This window comes from Triturus cristatus, chromosome 8, assembly GCF_964204655.1.
Source record: "Triturus cristatus chromosome 8, aTriCri1.1, whole genome shotgun sequence".
Taxonomy (NCBI): Eukaryota; Metazoa; Chordata; class Amphibia; order Caudata; family Salamandridae; genus Triturus; species Triturus cristatus.
Genome location: NC_140591.1, coordinates 1,114,053,805 through 1,114,070,090, shown reverse-complemented (window position 1 = coordinate 1,114,070,090; position 16,286 = coordinate 1,114,053,805). Strand labels below are relative to the sequence as shown.

At 48.0% G+C, this 16,286-nt stretch overlaps 1 protein-coding gene across 1 annotated transcript in view; it reads left to right on the top strand.

The window, feature by feature from the left end:
• The window catches only part of ASMTL (acetylserotonin O-methyltransferase like), a 296,820-nt gene that overhangs the window by 188,853 nt on the left and 91,681 nt on the right, over positions 1-16,286 (top strand). The window contains exon 8 of the mRNA XM_085622689.1: positions 9,981-10,419. Coding sequence (XP_085478815.1) covers positions 9,981-10,419 — 439 coding nt within the window. The remainder of the gene's footprint in view (positions 1-9,980; positions 10,420-16,286) is intronic.

Here is a 16,286-nt window from a genome sequence, read left to right as displayed (position 1 = left end):
AGGAAGCAAGGGAGCGGTGTATTTTGCCCCCATCGTGCGCGAGGCAGGCTTAGTTTTTTGTGTGCGTTTTAAAAAAAAAAAATCTTATTCTTAACACGTAATATAGCTGTACATACAAATACCATTTATATTGCATCCATATTCCCTTTTTCAGATTAACAGTGTCAACATACGTTAGCAAAGTAGAGTCATGACAAAAAATAAACACTTTGGTACAGTTTATCCCATCTGTAGTCCTCAATATGTCTGCCATGCCTTCCAGACTTTCTCCCATTTCTTGGGGCACCCTCTGCTTTTATAAATCGTTTGTTCTGCTTGCCAACACCAGTCAAAATCATTTTGCCATTCCTCCAGTGTCGGTGTGGAAGTCTCCCCCCATTTCTTTGCCACGTTCCGCTTTGGAACTACCGCGGCCAATACCAGCCATTGTTTTACATGTCGTGGCCAGTCTTCATTCACCTCAGTAATTAGGAGGAACCATTTAGGCTCTAATGGGACTTCCATATCCACTACCTCTGAAATTGCCTTGGCTATCTTTTTCCAGTTTTCCTGAAGAATCGGGCATTCCCAGAGCAGGTGGTGGAACGAACCCTCCAACCCACAGCTTCTTTGGCATTTCGTATTTTCACTTTTCCCCAACTTGCATAACACCGACGTAGGGTAATGTACTCAATGCATTATTTAAAGCTGTTAAAGGCGGAACCTGGCTCGAATCGCCACCTCTCTTGGGCTCTGCAGTACTTCCAACCATTGCTCATCATCTAAGGCACCGACCTCTTGTTCCCATGCCTCCCACACTGTGGTCATAGGATCTGGGGCGTTGTTGACTATTTGTTGTATAGAATAAAGATATTGTCTTTTCACGAATCCGCTCTTCCAGTATCCTGTCTTCTAATGGTGCAGCCTCTTTTAGTGTTTCTCCTTCAATTATGTGTTTTTCGTAGTGAATACCCTAGCTTGGTATATCTGAAAGAGACACGTTAGTGATAGATTCCTTACCTTAGAATATCCCCAAATGTCAGACTGGATCCGGAAAGTTTTGCTAGCAGTACCCCTGCGCGTCAGTAGGTGGCGCCGTGCGGCTCCGCGTCCGTCGCTGGCGTCGTAAGCGCTGAGATGGCATCACGGAGACTACTTAGGCGCCACCCATGCGCGCTGACGTCAGTTCTTTCTTTTTCTGCGCCAGCAAGCGCAGATCCGGTTAAAGCACGAACCTTAGTCACTTTTTGACTACCCTTTTTGAGACTTTTTGTCTCCTTTTCTCCCTGGTGCACGTAAGGATGCCTGGATTTAAGTCTTGTGGGGCCTGCCATCGCAATATGTCGGTGGCGGACCCCCACGATGTTTGCCTCTACTGCCTGGAGACCGACCACGACTCCCGGTCCTGCCGGGACTGTCGGGCCATGACCCCGAAGGCCTTGAGGGAGCGCGCTGGAAGCTGGTGGAGGACCGGCACTCATCCCAGTGCCGTTCCAGGTCCCGAGACCGTTCCCGAGAACGCTCGCGGGGCCGCAGTCGTCACTCCTCGGGCTCCAAGTCTTCGCCCTCTGATTCGGGTAAGCGACGACATAAAAAGAAGTTGAAGAAGCGAGTTCGCTCTCCGACGTCCCCCGTCGGTCCTTGGATGTGGGGGACAGGGGTTCTACCCCTGCGGCTCCTTAGGAGCCTGGGAGTCCCGCGGCCTACCCGCCTTACCCGGGTCCTTCGGCAACTCCCGAACAGGTGCAAGAATTTCTTGCTACCATGGACTGTCTTTTTAGGCCTCGGGCTCCCGCCGGCGTGCCTTCGGGCCCTGTGGTTCCGTGTCTGGATCCTGTGGGCCCGCCGGCGCTGCCGGCGGATCCAGCTTCGGTGCCACAGGATCCTGCGCCGTTGGCTCCGGCGCCACAAGGTCCAGCGCTTCCGGCCCCGGCACCACCCTAGTCTCCGCCTTCGGCGCTGCAGTGGGTGCCGTTTGTCCCGCCCTTGCCCCGATTCCAGGACCATTTTGTTCCTACCTGGGATCTGCATTGGGACACGGCGCCGGCTCGGCCCCGGCCGGCGCCATTCCCGGCGCCGTTTCCTACGCCGTATGTTCCTTCTTCGGCTCCAGCTCTGCCGCCGCGGTCTGTCCCCCATGCAACAGAGGTGGAGGACGACTGGACCCTCTTGCCCGTCGGTGTGACTCAGAGCAGGACTGGGTAGACGACTTGGAGGATGCCGGCGACCTCGACGTCTCTTCTGACCCGGGGTTTGCCTTTCCCCCGCCTACCATAGAGGAGGGCGCCTCCTACACGTTGGTGCTCTGTCGGGCACATGAGGTCCTCAACCTCGATCTTCCTACAGTGGCCCTCAAAACTAATCTCCTCACTGAAGTGCTCCAGACGGCGTCCACTTCGTCGGAGCCCCTGCTCCCCTTTAACGACGCCCTCACTGACGTCTTGTTGGGTACTTGGTCGAGGCCAGCCACAGGGGTCCCTGTGGATGAGAATGTCGCCAGGCGTCATCGCCCGGCGACCCCGCATTTCTGACCACTTATCCTACGCCTGAGAGACTGGTCATCCAAGCCTCGACGTCACAGAGTGCTTTTCCCTCGGCCCTTCCGGATAAGGACTCTAAGAAGCTGGAGCAGTTTGGTAAGAGGTTGTTCTCTTCGGCCATCTTGGGGCTGCGGTCAGTGAACACCGCCTGCTTATTAGGCCGCTATTCCCACATGGTGTGGGATACAGTTGCGCAGGTGTTGCCTCAGTGTCCTGAGGAGATCCACGCTGCGCTGTCCCAAGCTGTTGCTGAGGGTAAAGATGTAGCTAAGTTCGCCATTCGGTGTGGTTTGGACACCGCAGACTCACTGGGTAGGGCGATTTCTACGAATGTTGCACTGCGTCGCCACGCCTGGTTGCGGTCTACCGGGTTCTCGCCCAATGTCCAGAGCTCGCTCATGGACATGCCCTTTGATAGCACTTGCCTGTTTGACGATAAGGCCGACAGTGCACTGGAGCGTTTTAAGGACTCGTGAGCCAAGGCCAAGTCCTTGGGTCTTTCTGCAAAGAGCCCGGCCACTCCTGGTTGTCGTTACTTTCGTGGCCACGGCAGAGGCGCCCTGGCATGTTCCTTCAGCAAGCCTGCAAGCCTTTGCAGAACCAGCCTCAGCGCGGCTGCGGACGCGGCTTCCGCAGGGGCGGGTCTGGGAATCAGCGTGGGGGTCAGTCCACCTTTACCCCCGCTGCTTCTACCTCCAAACCTTCCTAATCCGAGCTTTGTGGTGTACCCCGCGCCGGTGGGTGGCAGGATCCGCCACCACCTCCCCCACTGGCGCGATATCACATCGGACAATTGGGTTTTGCAGATCATCCGCAGGGGTTACTCCCTTCCCTTTCTGTCCTCCCCTCCAGCCATGCCACCTCGGTGCCACCGCATGTCGGTGGATCACTTGGTACTTCTCCAGCAGGAAGTCACGGCCCTCTTGGCCAAGGGGGCCATCGCATGCATTCATGGGCCGGAAGTAGGGACTGGTTGTTATTCCCACTACTTTCTGGTCCCCAAGAAGGACAAAGGGGGCCTGCGCCCCATCTTGGACCTCCGTAACGTCAATCGCTTCCTCCGGTAGGAGAAGTTCAAAATGCTGACTCTGGCTCAGTTCCTGGCTGCCCTCGACCCTGGAGACTGGATGGTAGCGTTGGACTTGCAGGACGCATATTTTCACATCCCCGTCCTGCCGGCCTACCGGCGTTACCTGCGGTTCACGGTAGGCCGGGAGCATTTTCATTTTGCCGTGCTCCCCTTTGGTCTTACCAGCGCCCCTCTGGTGTTCACGAAAGTGATGGCGGTGGTCCCGGCTCATCTGCGCAGGTCAGGGGTATCAGTCTTCCCTTACCTCGACGACTGGTTGTTGAAGGCGGGCTCGCCCCAGGCAGTCGTCAACCACCTTCGGACTACGGCCAACCTCCTGCATTTGCTGGGGGTCTCCATCAACGTGCCGAAGTCGCACCTGAGTCCCTCTCAGAAGCTTCCCTTCATCGGAGCGGTTCTGGATTCAACGCTGTTTCGGGTTTATCCTCCCGAGCAGCGAGTCCGGGATTTTCAGGCTATGATTCCAATCTTTCCGCCTCTGTCCCGGGTTTCAGTCACGATGACCCTCCGGCTTCTGGGCCTCATGTCCTCCTGCATCCTGCTGGTGACACATGCCCGATGGCATATGCGGGTTCTGCAGTGGGACCTGAAGTTCCAGTGGGCGCAGCATCAGGGCAACCTGTCCGATCATGTCCAGATCTCGGAGGGCACTGCACGGCAATTGCAGTGGTGGCTCACGAATCGCGATTGGGTCAATGGCAGATCCCTCTCCCTTCCCCAACCAGAGCACACAGTGGTGACGGATGCGTCCCTCCTGGGATGGGGAGGCCACTTGGGGGAGGCGGGGATCAGAGGCCTCTGGTCTCCGACGGAGTCCCGGCTCCATATAAATCTGTTGGAGCTTCGGGCGATCCGACTTGCACTAAAGGCATTCCTTCCCTCTGTCCGGGGAAGTGTGGTGCAGGTGTTCACGGACAACACCACTGCCATGTGGTATTGCAACAAACAGGGCGGGGTGGGGTCCTGGACCCTATGTCAGGAGGCTCTGCCCTCTGGACATGGCTGGAACATCAAGGCATCACCTTGATGGTTCAACACCTGGCAGGTTCTCTGAATGCCAGGGCGGACTAACTCAGCCGCCGGTGCTTGATGGATCACGAATGGCGTCTGAGCTCGGATGTGGTGCAAGGTCTCTTTCAGCAGTGGGGAGAGCCTTGGTTAGATCTATGCGCCACCGAAGAGAACGCGCAATGTCTTCAGATCTGCGCATTGGAATTTCCAAGGCGGCACTCGCTAGGTGACGCTTTTCGTCATGAGTGGAGTTGCGGTCTGTTGTACGCCTTTCCGCCTATACCACTTCTGCCCAGAGTGTTGAAGATTCGGTGCGACTGGGCCCAAGTCATCCTTGTGGCTCTGGATTGGGCACGAAGATACTGGTATCCCGAGCTACTCAGCATGGCGATCGATCTCCCGATCCGACTGCCTCTTCGGGAGGATCTTCTGTCGCAGCAGCAGGGGACGGTCCTCCACCCGAACCTGTCCAGCCTCCACCTCCATGCGTGGAGATTGAGCGGCGACAGATGACAGCTTTCGATCTTCCTCCCGAAGTCTGTGATGTCATTCTGGCAGCCAGGCATCCCTCCACTAAGACGGTATACGCCTGCAGGTGGAACAAGTTTGTGGCATGGTGCACAGCTAAGGCTGTGGATCCCCTTTCTGCCCCTCTTTCTGAAGTCCTTCTGTTCCTTCTTTCTTTGACCCAGCAGGGCTCTGCTCTGGGCACTATCAAAGGTTATCTTTCGGCCATCTCCGCCTTTTTACGGCTTCCAGATCAGTCTTCTCTTTTTAAGTCACCGGTTGTTAACCGTTTCCTAAAAGGCATTACGCACACGTTTCCTCCCGCACCGTTCATAATGCCTCAATGGGACTTAAACCTTGTCTTGACATATCTGATATGTGCTCCCTTCGAGCCCCTTCATACCTGTCCTTTGAGTCTTCTCACTCTCAGACGGCCTTCCTGGTAGCTATCACCTCTGCCAGAAGAGTGAGTGAGCTCCAGGCTCTTTCTTCCAAACCTCCTTTCCTTTCTGTTCATCCGGACAAGGTGGTTTTAAGGACCCGTCCTTCTTTCTTGCCAAAGGTTGCCACACCCTTCCACATCGGGCAGACTATCACTTTGCCCACCTTCTTTCCACCTCCGCATCCTTCTAAAGAGGAAGAGGCTCCACCGTCTGGACCCAAAACGTACGCTGTTGTTCTACCTGCAGCACACACAACAGTTCCGGGTGGATGACCAGCTCTTTGTTGGCTATGTGGGCTAAGAAGTAGCCTCCTGTGGGGCTGCGTGCCCATTCTACCAGGGCAATGACAGCCACTACTGCCTTGGGACGCGGCGTTCCCCTGCAGGACATTTGTCAGGCAGCTACGTGGGCCTCGCTGCACACTTTCACCAAGCATTACTGCCATGACAGTCAGGTCCGGAGAGACGGCTTCTTTGGCGGTTCTGTTCTCCGTGACTTTCTGGCGTAATCTTGCTCGCAGACCCACCACCGGGGTTGGTATTGCTGGGGTATCTATTCTAAGGTAAGGAATCTATCACTAACGTGTCTCTTTCACGATATATCTATAAGAGACATTAGTTAGTGATAGATTCCTTACCGCCCCACCCATCCTCCCCGTTCTGCGACCTGATTTCTAGGGTTATGGTCATCCCCCCTTTTAGGACCCTAGTTTTATGGCACCAGCGGTCAGTTTCTTGCATGGCTCTGCATTCCTGGCGCAGAAAGTCGTGTACAGAACTGACATCAGCACGCATGGGTGGCGCCTAAGTAGTCTCCGTGACGTCATCTCGGCGCTTACGACACCAGTGACGGACGCGGAGCCGCACGACGCCACCTGCTGATGCGCAGGGGTACTGCTAGCAAAACTTTCCGGATCCAGTCTGACGCCTGGGGATATTGTAAGGTAAGGAATCTATCACTAACTAATGTCTCTTACAGATATAGCGTTACACAAGTAGTAACTTGTGCATCTAAGCCGCTCCCCTTGTCTCATCGTGTACTCGCTTTGCAAATCTACAAATGTGATGTACGCCCCTCCTCTCCAGATGTCTCCTAGTGTCTCGATCCCTAGAAGTTACGATTTAGTGAAGCCGTCCAGGCTACTCACCTCCCTCAAGAAATCCCCTGCCCAGAGTGGCGTCATCCCCAAGAGTTTCTTCTCTCGCCCCAGGTACTTCAAGGCCGCTTTCCACACCCTCATTACTGTTCTTGTATGTGCAGGGAGATGTTTATCCATGCGCTTTCTGTAGAGTAAATCCTACGGGCCTTTTGTTCCCATGTTCAATCTATCCACCCTATATGCTGATTCTGTCCGGTCATCGAACATCTAGCCATTAACATTCACCAACTGTGAGGCCCAATAGTAACTGTGTATGTCGGGTACTGCCAGTCCCCCTTCAAAACACCCCCTTTGGAGCTTGCTTAGCGCAATACGTGGGGCTGCCCTGCTCCACAATAGTGTCCGAATTTCCGAGTCCAGCCTCTGAAAAAAGGCAGGGAGCACCTTGAATGGTGAATTTTGTAGCATATAGAGTAGCCGTAGGAGAGCCATAATTTTAAACAGAGCCGCACGACCCATCAGCAGGAGCGTGCACCAGTGTTTGATGTCTGCAATGAGCCTTTCCTGTTGACGCCCTAAGTTCTGCTTATTGAACTCGTCCTGCTCCTGTGTAATATGGATCCCTAGGTATTTGAAGCATTTCTCTTGCATGGGTACTATACATCTAGATGTTAAAGTGGGGGGACCTCCCGAGAGTGGAAAAAGCAATGATTTGTCCCAGTTGATCCGGTACCCTGAGTATTCTCCAAATATACGAAAGATTTGTAAGATGCGGTCTATTGATTGCCTCGGGTTCTTCACGTGTAGCAATATATCATCGGCGTAGAGAGATATAGATCTTCTCACTCATTTCCCACCGGGATATCCTAAATCAAAGGGTCCTGTCGCACCCACGCCGCTGATGGCTCCAGGGCTGTACACTGTTCCTAGAAGATACTTGTTTGATACTCTTTGTTGTATTTCTCATGAGAGTTTCACTGTCCATAAACAGTGTGGTACAAAGTAAACTCTCTACATAGAGCAAACACTGTTTACAGTACCCACGCTCTACTCATATCAACTCCATTCCTCAATATAGGTTCAATGACTGTGAGGGGGTTTATACAGATAAAAGCTACTTGTGGTAGGGCATTCATTTTGGAATAAATGTTGAGTATTTTGGGGGAACTTGGCTTTCTCTGAAGAGCTGTGTACATATTGAACAGCCTGTGAAAGGAGGATTTCCCAAATATCTGTGGTTGATTGTTAATATGAACTAGGCTACCAGTGAGGAGTTTGGTATATGGACAATGTTACACATAACACATGCTTACTACAACTAAGGGAGTTGAATATGTGATGGCATTAATGATGCTTCATAATATGCTAAGCTATTTTGTACTTACTTGAAGACATCTAATGCCACACTAGTTTATAGAGTAGTTTGAACAAATGAAGCTTGGGTGATGATCTCATCAGTAATGTCATAAATAATGTCATAGAACATGTCATGAGTGATGTAATATGCAAGGTCATAAGCTGTGTGGATGGCGGGGCCCCCTCCCCGAGCCTCATTAGGCCCTGGGGACCCCATCCCCCTAGGAGAAATTTAAATAAACGGGGAAGGGGATAGAGTGGAACCCCTCTCTAAGCCTTATTAGGGTTTGGAGACCCCAATTTTGTTTTTAAACGGGAGGGGGCTCCACGTGCCAACGAGCCTTATTAGGCCCCTTGTAATCTAATTACCCAGGGCTGTATTTATTTTTAAAGGGGAAGAGGGCTGTGTGGCCCCCCTCTCCGAGCCTCATTAGGTTTTGGACTATTTTAACATTAAAAGGGAGGGTGGCCATGCCTATTATGGCCCTGGGGACCCCATCCCTGGGCCTGGTTTTAATATAGGTGGGTGCCCCGGTGCCCACCCAGGGAACCCGCAAACAACACGTTGGAGGGGCACGGGGAGCCCAAGGACCTCTGAAGCTTGAGCTGGCTTCCCTCATGCTCGACCAGATGAGAGCAAACACAAGTTTCCCTGGGTGTGCTGGATCCATGACGCGGTTCTAGTTGACCCAGAGCAATGCGAGTTCCTCTGGAAACTCCCCCCCAGCCTGTTATCAAGTCCACAAATGATTGGTCAGGGGAGGGGGGCTGAGACACTCAGAAAGGTGAGGAGTTTCCCGCATAATTTTCAGATCAGAGCCGTGTACACTCAGGACTTAACGTGTTAGAAGGGAACTCAGTTTTTATTAGGATACTCATTTCCCTTTATCCCCTCATAAATCCAGAGTGGAATACCTGAGTTTAGCCAAACCTAGCCAGGCAGGAGACCTTATTACTCATAAGACGAGTGTCCCAGAGGAGCAAAACATCCACCCCTAAACTTCAAGCGTATTTCAGGACCGCACCACTTTTGATCCTATCAAGTAAGCCATTAACGTTCCAAGATACTACATGGAGTTGATCGGCTGTGTCTCTGGGCAAGGAATCACTCATGGTGCTATAGGGCGGAAAATTAGGTAAGGCAGATGGGCAGTGAGAATGGTGATCATCAAATCTGTAAAACATAAAGAATAACATGAACCAATCCCCAACACCCTCGGCCCCCAATACTTCACGAACAGAAAGTATCTGTCACAAGACTGACGATCTCCGGGTCCCATCAGGGAACTTCACTAGGCCCATCCCAGTGAATCTTCATACCCACAAAAGTAATTCCAATCTCTCAACAGGAGAGTATGCAACTGTCATTCTCACCTTTGGAGGGTGCAGCTACACAACATGTGCAAAATTAAGTGGAAGATTTCCTCTTGCGAAGTAATTTAAACGGGGATACACCTGTAGTGGAATGAGGAGTGAATCTTTACTCTTCAATTAGTTTAAAAATCACACTCTTCCAGATCCCTGCACACATGGGTTGGTAATTGTGCCACTGTCTGTGAAAGTTTCAGAAATAGGGGATATAGGGAAGATTGGTGATGCAGGGGACAGAAGGGGTAGGCAGAAGAGCAGCTTGGGCACTAGGAGGAGCAGAGCAGAAGGCATGTAATTGGACACACACAAACAAGAGCTGGGATCATGGTCACATATGCTAGACCTTGGCCAGGTTAATGATTGGGACGTGGAGACTGGCATGCACAAGAATAATGATAGACCAGTACCTTGACTAGAAAGGTGGATAAACACAAAATATGAATGCCAGGGGAAAGTAATTAATTATTAGAGGTTTTTTGTGCAGCAGTTGTAAATTAACCCATAGAAACTTTACTCAGTTCTTCAAATTGTATATTTCCCTCCCACCATTGTGTTAATTCATAACGTTTATTTTGTATTCACAGGGACAAAGCAGGTGGGTATGGAATTCAAGCACTCGGTGGAATGTTGGTTGAATATGTGCATGGAGACTTCTTGAATGTGGTGGGATTTCCCCTCAATCGCTTCTGCAAAAAGTTGGTGGAATTATACTATCCCCCACTCAAGAGCACAATTCAGCGTATCAAGCATGACTCCATTCCTTATGTGGAAACGTTTGAGAACCTGAGTGATGTCGAGAATGAAGTCTCCAATCAGCCCGAGCTTCAGCCTATCAACAAATCTGACATGAATGGAGGTCTTCTTTCATTATCTTGTAACGCAAGAGGAAATGGTGATGCTGCCTCACAGACTAGTACTTGGGTGTCTACTGGTATTCAAAATGAACTTTTAGAGAACGGTAAACAGCCTACTACATTTCCGCCTTCACTCATGCAACTTTTGGATGGCTTCAGAGCATCAAAGGTATTTCCACACTGCAAAGTCAATCCCTCTTTTTCAGATCTTCCACAATGTTTACTTTCTTGGATACTAGCTTCACCTGCCTCTAACCATTTGCTCTCTTTTTCTGTCCCTCTCCTAAGTATATTCTGTATTGTGTCCTTTTACAACAAAATCTACTCTGAACTGTGTAATTGTGTGCAGACATCATGCTTTCTAAAATATCTTTGGTTACAAATAAATAAAAGGGTTTGACTTGAAATGAGTCTAAAGCCAAAAGCCACTTTGCATGGAAACATCTTTACCACATAGTCTTGCCTACCCATGTCTTCATTACTCCTATCTTTGCCACGTATGGTAACTATAGATAAGGCAAAGGTATAGGTATAGGTGGCGGTCGTCACTGGGTAGTAGATATAGTTTTTCGATTTGCTAATAACTTTGCCGTCTTTGATAAATATTTACAAAGCTTGAAATGTTCATTCACCTCAGCTGCTTCCTGGAACGTTTTGGGGTGATCTGTGAAGCGGGGACCGTAAAAAGGAGGAGGGGGTTGGCACCCTGTCACCTACGGATAAAAATATTTAAAATGGCTGGCTCCCAACGGCACCCAGCATGGGTGGTGGTGGGGCATCCAGTAGTGGCCGCTGGAGCTGTGGTGTTCCCCCCCCCCCCCCCCCCTTCCCTCGTAGTCCCCAACTTTACTTATACTGTTAGTGTCTCGGGTGGGACCGGGACACACATAAAAATAAGAAAATACAAAAATGAATAATAAATGAGTGTCAGGAGCGGCACATTTTTTTATTTCACTGCTCCTGGCCAAGAACGCCCATTAAGGCTCATAGGGCTTATTTACATGTTTTTGCTGTATTTTGTAGTGCCCCGATCTAGTCACCAACATGTTACAAAACTGATGTCTGTAGAATTGTTTTGCCTGACCTGAAGAATTGAGTCATAAAACCTGTTATTAGAATCACCCTATTCAGTGTTCTTATACCATTACTAGCAATCAAATAGGAACTTGTGTCTAGAGTATTGGGTTCTATCAACCTGAAGAATATCTCTTGAGACTAGACGTTATGCCCAGTGTTTAAAGCCTTAGGAAACATGGTGCAGAATTCTGTTAAATAATTTAAAAAGGTTGAGATGGCACATCTGTAGAAAAACAATTACACCACTGGAAATAATTAACTCAATAGTTTCCTAGAAAAATTCCAATAATCCTAGATCAAATATGGTAGAGCCATTTGGTAACTACAGGTAATAATGTGTGTCCTTGACTCCTCTGCAGTGTGTGCTTTAGCATTATCATGACAGGAACTCTCCCAGATGCTCTTCTAGATATCAAAGGACTGACCAAAAATGGTCTTTTGGCTTGTCGGCTTCATTCACCTCAAACCTAACAAGTGTATCTGGCCTATGCCTACCCTAATATACATTCCCATGGCTTTGCCTTTTATTTTGAGGTAGAGCTGAGTGTCTTCTGCATATTGGTGGATTTTGATGTTGTTATCTGTAAATAGGCTACAATGATGACGGGGAGAGGATGGAGTCTTGGAGTATGCTGCTGTAGACAGTTTCTCATATTTATAAAAATGTAATCTGGTCGGTGAGGTTGGGTGTGAGCCATTGCATGACGGTCTCTGAAAAGATTATGCATGTATCCAGGGTGCTGGTCAGTGATTGGTGATCGAATTTGTTGAAATATCTAATTGTTTTCACCTTCCTACAGAATCTGCAAACATCACAGTAAGATAAGATGTAAAAGACAAACCACAAACTGGCTACACATTCCATTAGACACCCTCGCACAATTAATGATATGAATTGGGTTGTTTTGGAACAATTGGAAAACATTTTCAACTCAGAGAGTATCCTTCTTGAATGAGAACCACGCTGTGTGTATGGACTACAGACACATAAGAGGGGTCTCAATTAAGAGATCCCATGGGGTTCCTTTAGCTATCCGGGCCAATGATTTTTTTTCGTCACCTCAGATACTCAGCATTGCCTCCCCAGACCATAAACATTCTGCTCATCAATGTGTTTGTTCATTATAAAACATTTTTATCCATTATTTTATCCACTTATCTTCAACAAATCTCATCCGTTTTTATTTACCAGTATGTGCTAAATGTTTTAATCTGTTGCTTGGCCAAAACCTCAAGGTGTCTTCTCCTCTACCAGAAATTCCGGGTAGTTTGGATCTGTTTGGTGGTATTTTTATGTTTTTGTGCACATTTTCTAATGTTTTTACATTTAGGTGTTTTTGTTTTTTTGTCATTTTATGTACCTTTCAGACTCCTTGAGAACAATGTTTTTTTAGTTTCTAAACAAATATAGCAACATGTTTCATTTTGGTGGACCTGCCCGGGAATCAGGAATTGGTTCCATCCTGGTCGGCTATCTTCTAAGGTGCGTGGTAAAGTGTTCTGAGCAGCTCACTCCAGGAAGGCTCTGTGGATCAGTCGGTCGAACTTGAGGGTGTATTTGATCCCTGCTCAGTCCTGCAATCAGTAGCATGCAGGTTCTGGAGGAGGTGAAAAGGTCTTGGGCTGAGGAGGGGCCCATGATGATGTGAGTACATGGCCATTTACAGCCTCTGTGTAGTACAGGCAAAACCAACTATGGCAAACTATTTACAGTACCAATTCTCCCTACATTGTGACACTACTGGGCATGCTTCCCCCTGAAAATCCCTTTAAGGCAACAGACGTCCACTAAATAAGTAGGCGCTTATTTTAACTAGCCGTAAGGGTGTATGTCTGTAGTGTGCATTAAACCTCTTATGTATTGCTTGTGTTTGCAGTGTTTTCACTTTGTTTGTAACTGTGTAGAAGACACTGACTTTGCACCAGCTTCTGTTTTAATGCTATGCCTCACGGTACACACAGTACCTTTCTGGTTTTTCAGTTTATACAGATTGTACTAGAACCATGTTTTGGACCATACTCATGGTCCCCTGTTGTGACTAAATGTTTCTTAGCCACAGGTGGACCCCCTTCTAAGAAAAGTTATTATGGTAGTGTATTGTGTATGTGTTTGGCGTGGTATGTATGAGTAAATAACCACCCACCCTTCCCCAAAAAGGTATTAATTGAGACATACTGATTGTGGTACGTGGCAGAAACTAGTTATTCACAATAAAGGGCCAAGGAGTGATAGTAATTCCAACTAGCCCATTTCCCCCAGTTTTTAACCTTTTTAGGAGGTTCCGTGAATAAATACTGATTTGGGCACCGCCTGGGCAATTTTAAATATTACCTTATATAGATCCCACACCTTTTTTCCTTAAAATGTGACCCTCAGAGGGTCAGGAAGACCTCTATGGTGAAGCATGTCACTGGATAACATTCAGTAACTGAGAGTTCCTTTAAGGAATAGATCTTTAATTTGATATATTTGTAAAGCGCAATCTAATGACCGGAGGCGTCTAGGTGCTGCCCACTCTAAGCATAGAGTTGCCCAATTTAGGAAGTGATAGAAATGAACTGCAGACAAGACTGGGTGCTCTTACTGATTAAAAAGCCAAGTTTTGAGTGCTTTCCTAAAAGGCTAGCAGATCAGGGGAGGACTTCAGGTGAGAGGGCAGGGTGTTCTAGAGTTGGGAGGTGGTGGAGACAAAACTCCTGCCACCCCACCCCTCGCGTCTGTGCCTTGGGACTTTGAATAGGTTAGCTGAAGAGGAGTGAAGCTCTCTTTGAGTGGTGTGCCAGTAAAAACGGCGTTTTAGATAAGAAGGCAAGCCTTATCAGGGCTAGAAAAATCTGAAAAATGGTACTAGTCCTGCAGGTCTAGTACCTTGAAAAATCTCCTCAACCTAACAGTAACCTACTTGACCTCCGTCTCTGAAAGCGGAGCAAATGTGACAAGATAACAAGATTTAAAGGCATCTTTATTGCTCATTTGCTTTGTGAGCAATAAAAAGGCCTTTAAATCTTGTTATCTTGTCACATTTTCTCAGTTTTCAAAGACAGAGGACAAAAGTGAGTATGTTTTCCTACCCGCCAGAAAGGGCGAGTAGGACCTAAAAATAGCTCATTAAATTTACCTCGCAAATGCGAGCGGTCGTGTGGATTTGTCAAGCCCTGCTTATGTAGGGCCCTAAAGGCATTACAGAGGGCTTTAATATCAATCCACGTCTTCATAGGGAGCTAGTGGAGATTGAAAAGAGCTGGACTTGTGGACTGCCACCTGGGAATTTTTAACAGTAGTCGTGCAGCCGCATTCTGAAGAGCCTGAAGTCTGGTCAAAAGATCCTTCTATAGGCCAACAAGGTAGCCATTGTAATAGTCTAGTCTGGACAGGATGAGGGTGGAAACCACAGTTTTTTCTTCAGGGTCTGAGGAACGAATGGGCAGATTTTTATTTTTTTTACTATTTTTAAATTGAAGATGGAAGAAGAGTTCGCATTAATGTGAAAGTTAATTTTGTGTCAAAAATGACACCCAAGTTCTCGGCCTTCGTGGCTGGAGTGGGCAGATTTCCCAGCTCTTGGGGCCACCAGTTGGGTGTCTAAAAGGAGACAATGGAACCAAAAAGCAGAACCTCAGTCTTTCCTGAGCTCAGCTTCAAGCAGTTTTCCAGCATCCATTTACTGATCTGTTGCATGCACTTGTAAAACCCAGATGCAGTGTCTTGGATGTTGCTGGTTATTGAGACAATAATCTGGGTGTTGTCCATGCATATTTAGTGGGCCCACCCTAGATGACTCGAGGTGGACTCTCTCTTGATTGTGACACTTTGTATGAGGAGGGTGATTTACGAACTCTGTTTCCCTCTTTCTTCCCACTCTTGAATTTGGCATTTTACACCTATTCAAGGATAATTACTGGATGGACCAAGCTAGAGAGCCAATGCAAATTAGTCTCCAGGAACGTCAGACATGGGAAAGGTAACTTTCTAAAAGTAACGTTTCCTTAATATTTATTAACAAACTGACATCTCTATTGAATTAGGTTTTTACCTGTCAAAAGGGTTTATTTAGCCAGGCTGCACTGCATGTTTTGCACTGTTACAGTCAGGCTGTAGTAATAACCTGAAGCCATGTTTGCACTGCCACTATAGTGGATAGCACAGTAGCTGATGCAGTCCATTAGTTACTTGACTACTGTAAAAGGCTCTGGTAATGGGCGATGGTATGATACTCCAATTACAGGTTTACCTTCCCCAGAGGCAGCCTATCTATAATTTGTTTTGCAATTATATTAAGTTCACTTTCACAGTATTCAGTTTTAGACCTGTCGCTTGTGGTAGCTGAATCTCATTAATCTCAACGGCTCTAAATAGATGGTGGATGTATATGTAATAGTGGAAGAAATGGTCCCTGGAAATGCATAAAATCTAGCAAATCCTACATTTACCAGTTAATAAGTTATATAGATTTGTGCCATTACAGCCAGGTCCTGTTGCGTGAATACAGGTAAAGTGTATCAAGACTGAGAGCATTTTATTTTAATTATTTATTTTGAGAGTTTTATAAAGCACAAACATGATCCAAAGGTATTACAGTGCTGTACAGAGCAAAGACAGTTGTGTTACATACATAGGAAAAGAAACATCTTACAAAACAACAGGAGCATCTTATTGATATGTAAGATAGCTTTGTCCGCCCACACGTTATGGAAAGTGCGTTGCATCAGCACTACTAGGTTCGTTGTCCTCATGGTCTGATCATAGTTCACTGCGATGATGTTGCTGGTTTGTGGTATAGATAACCAAGTGTTGTAGTGTGCTCACATTGCTTACTCAAGGTCTCATTCAACCCGGGAGGAATCTATTAAATAATATCCTGTTGACATCTCTTTTGAAAACCCTGGTCTGTGGGTTCAGCCGAGTGTCCTGTGGTAGAGAGGTCCATCTTTTGGGGTTCGAGCCAGAGAAAGCACAAG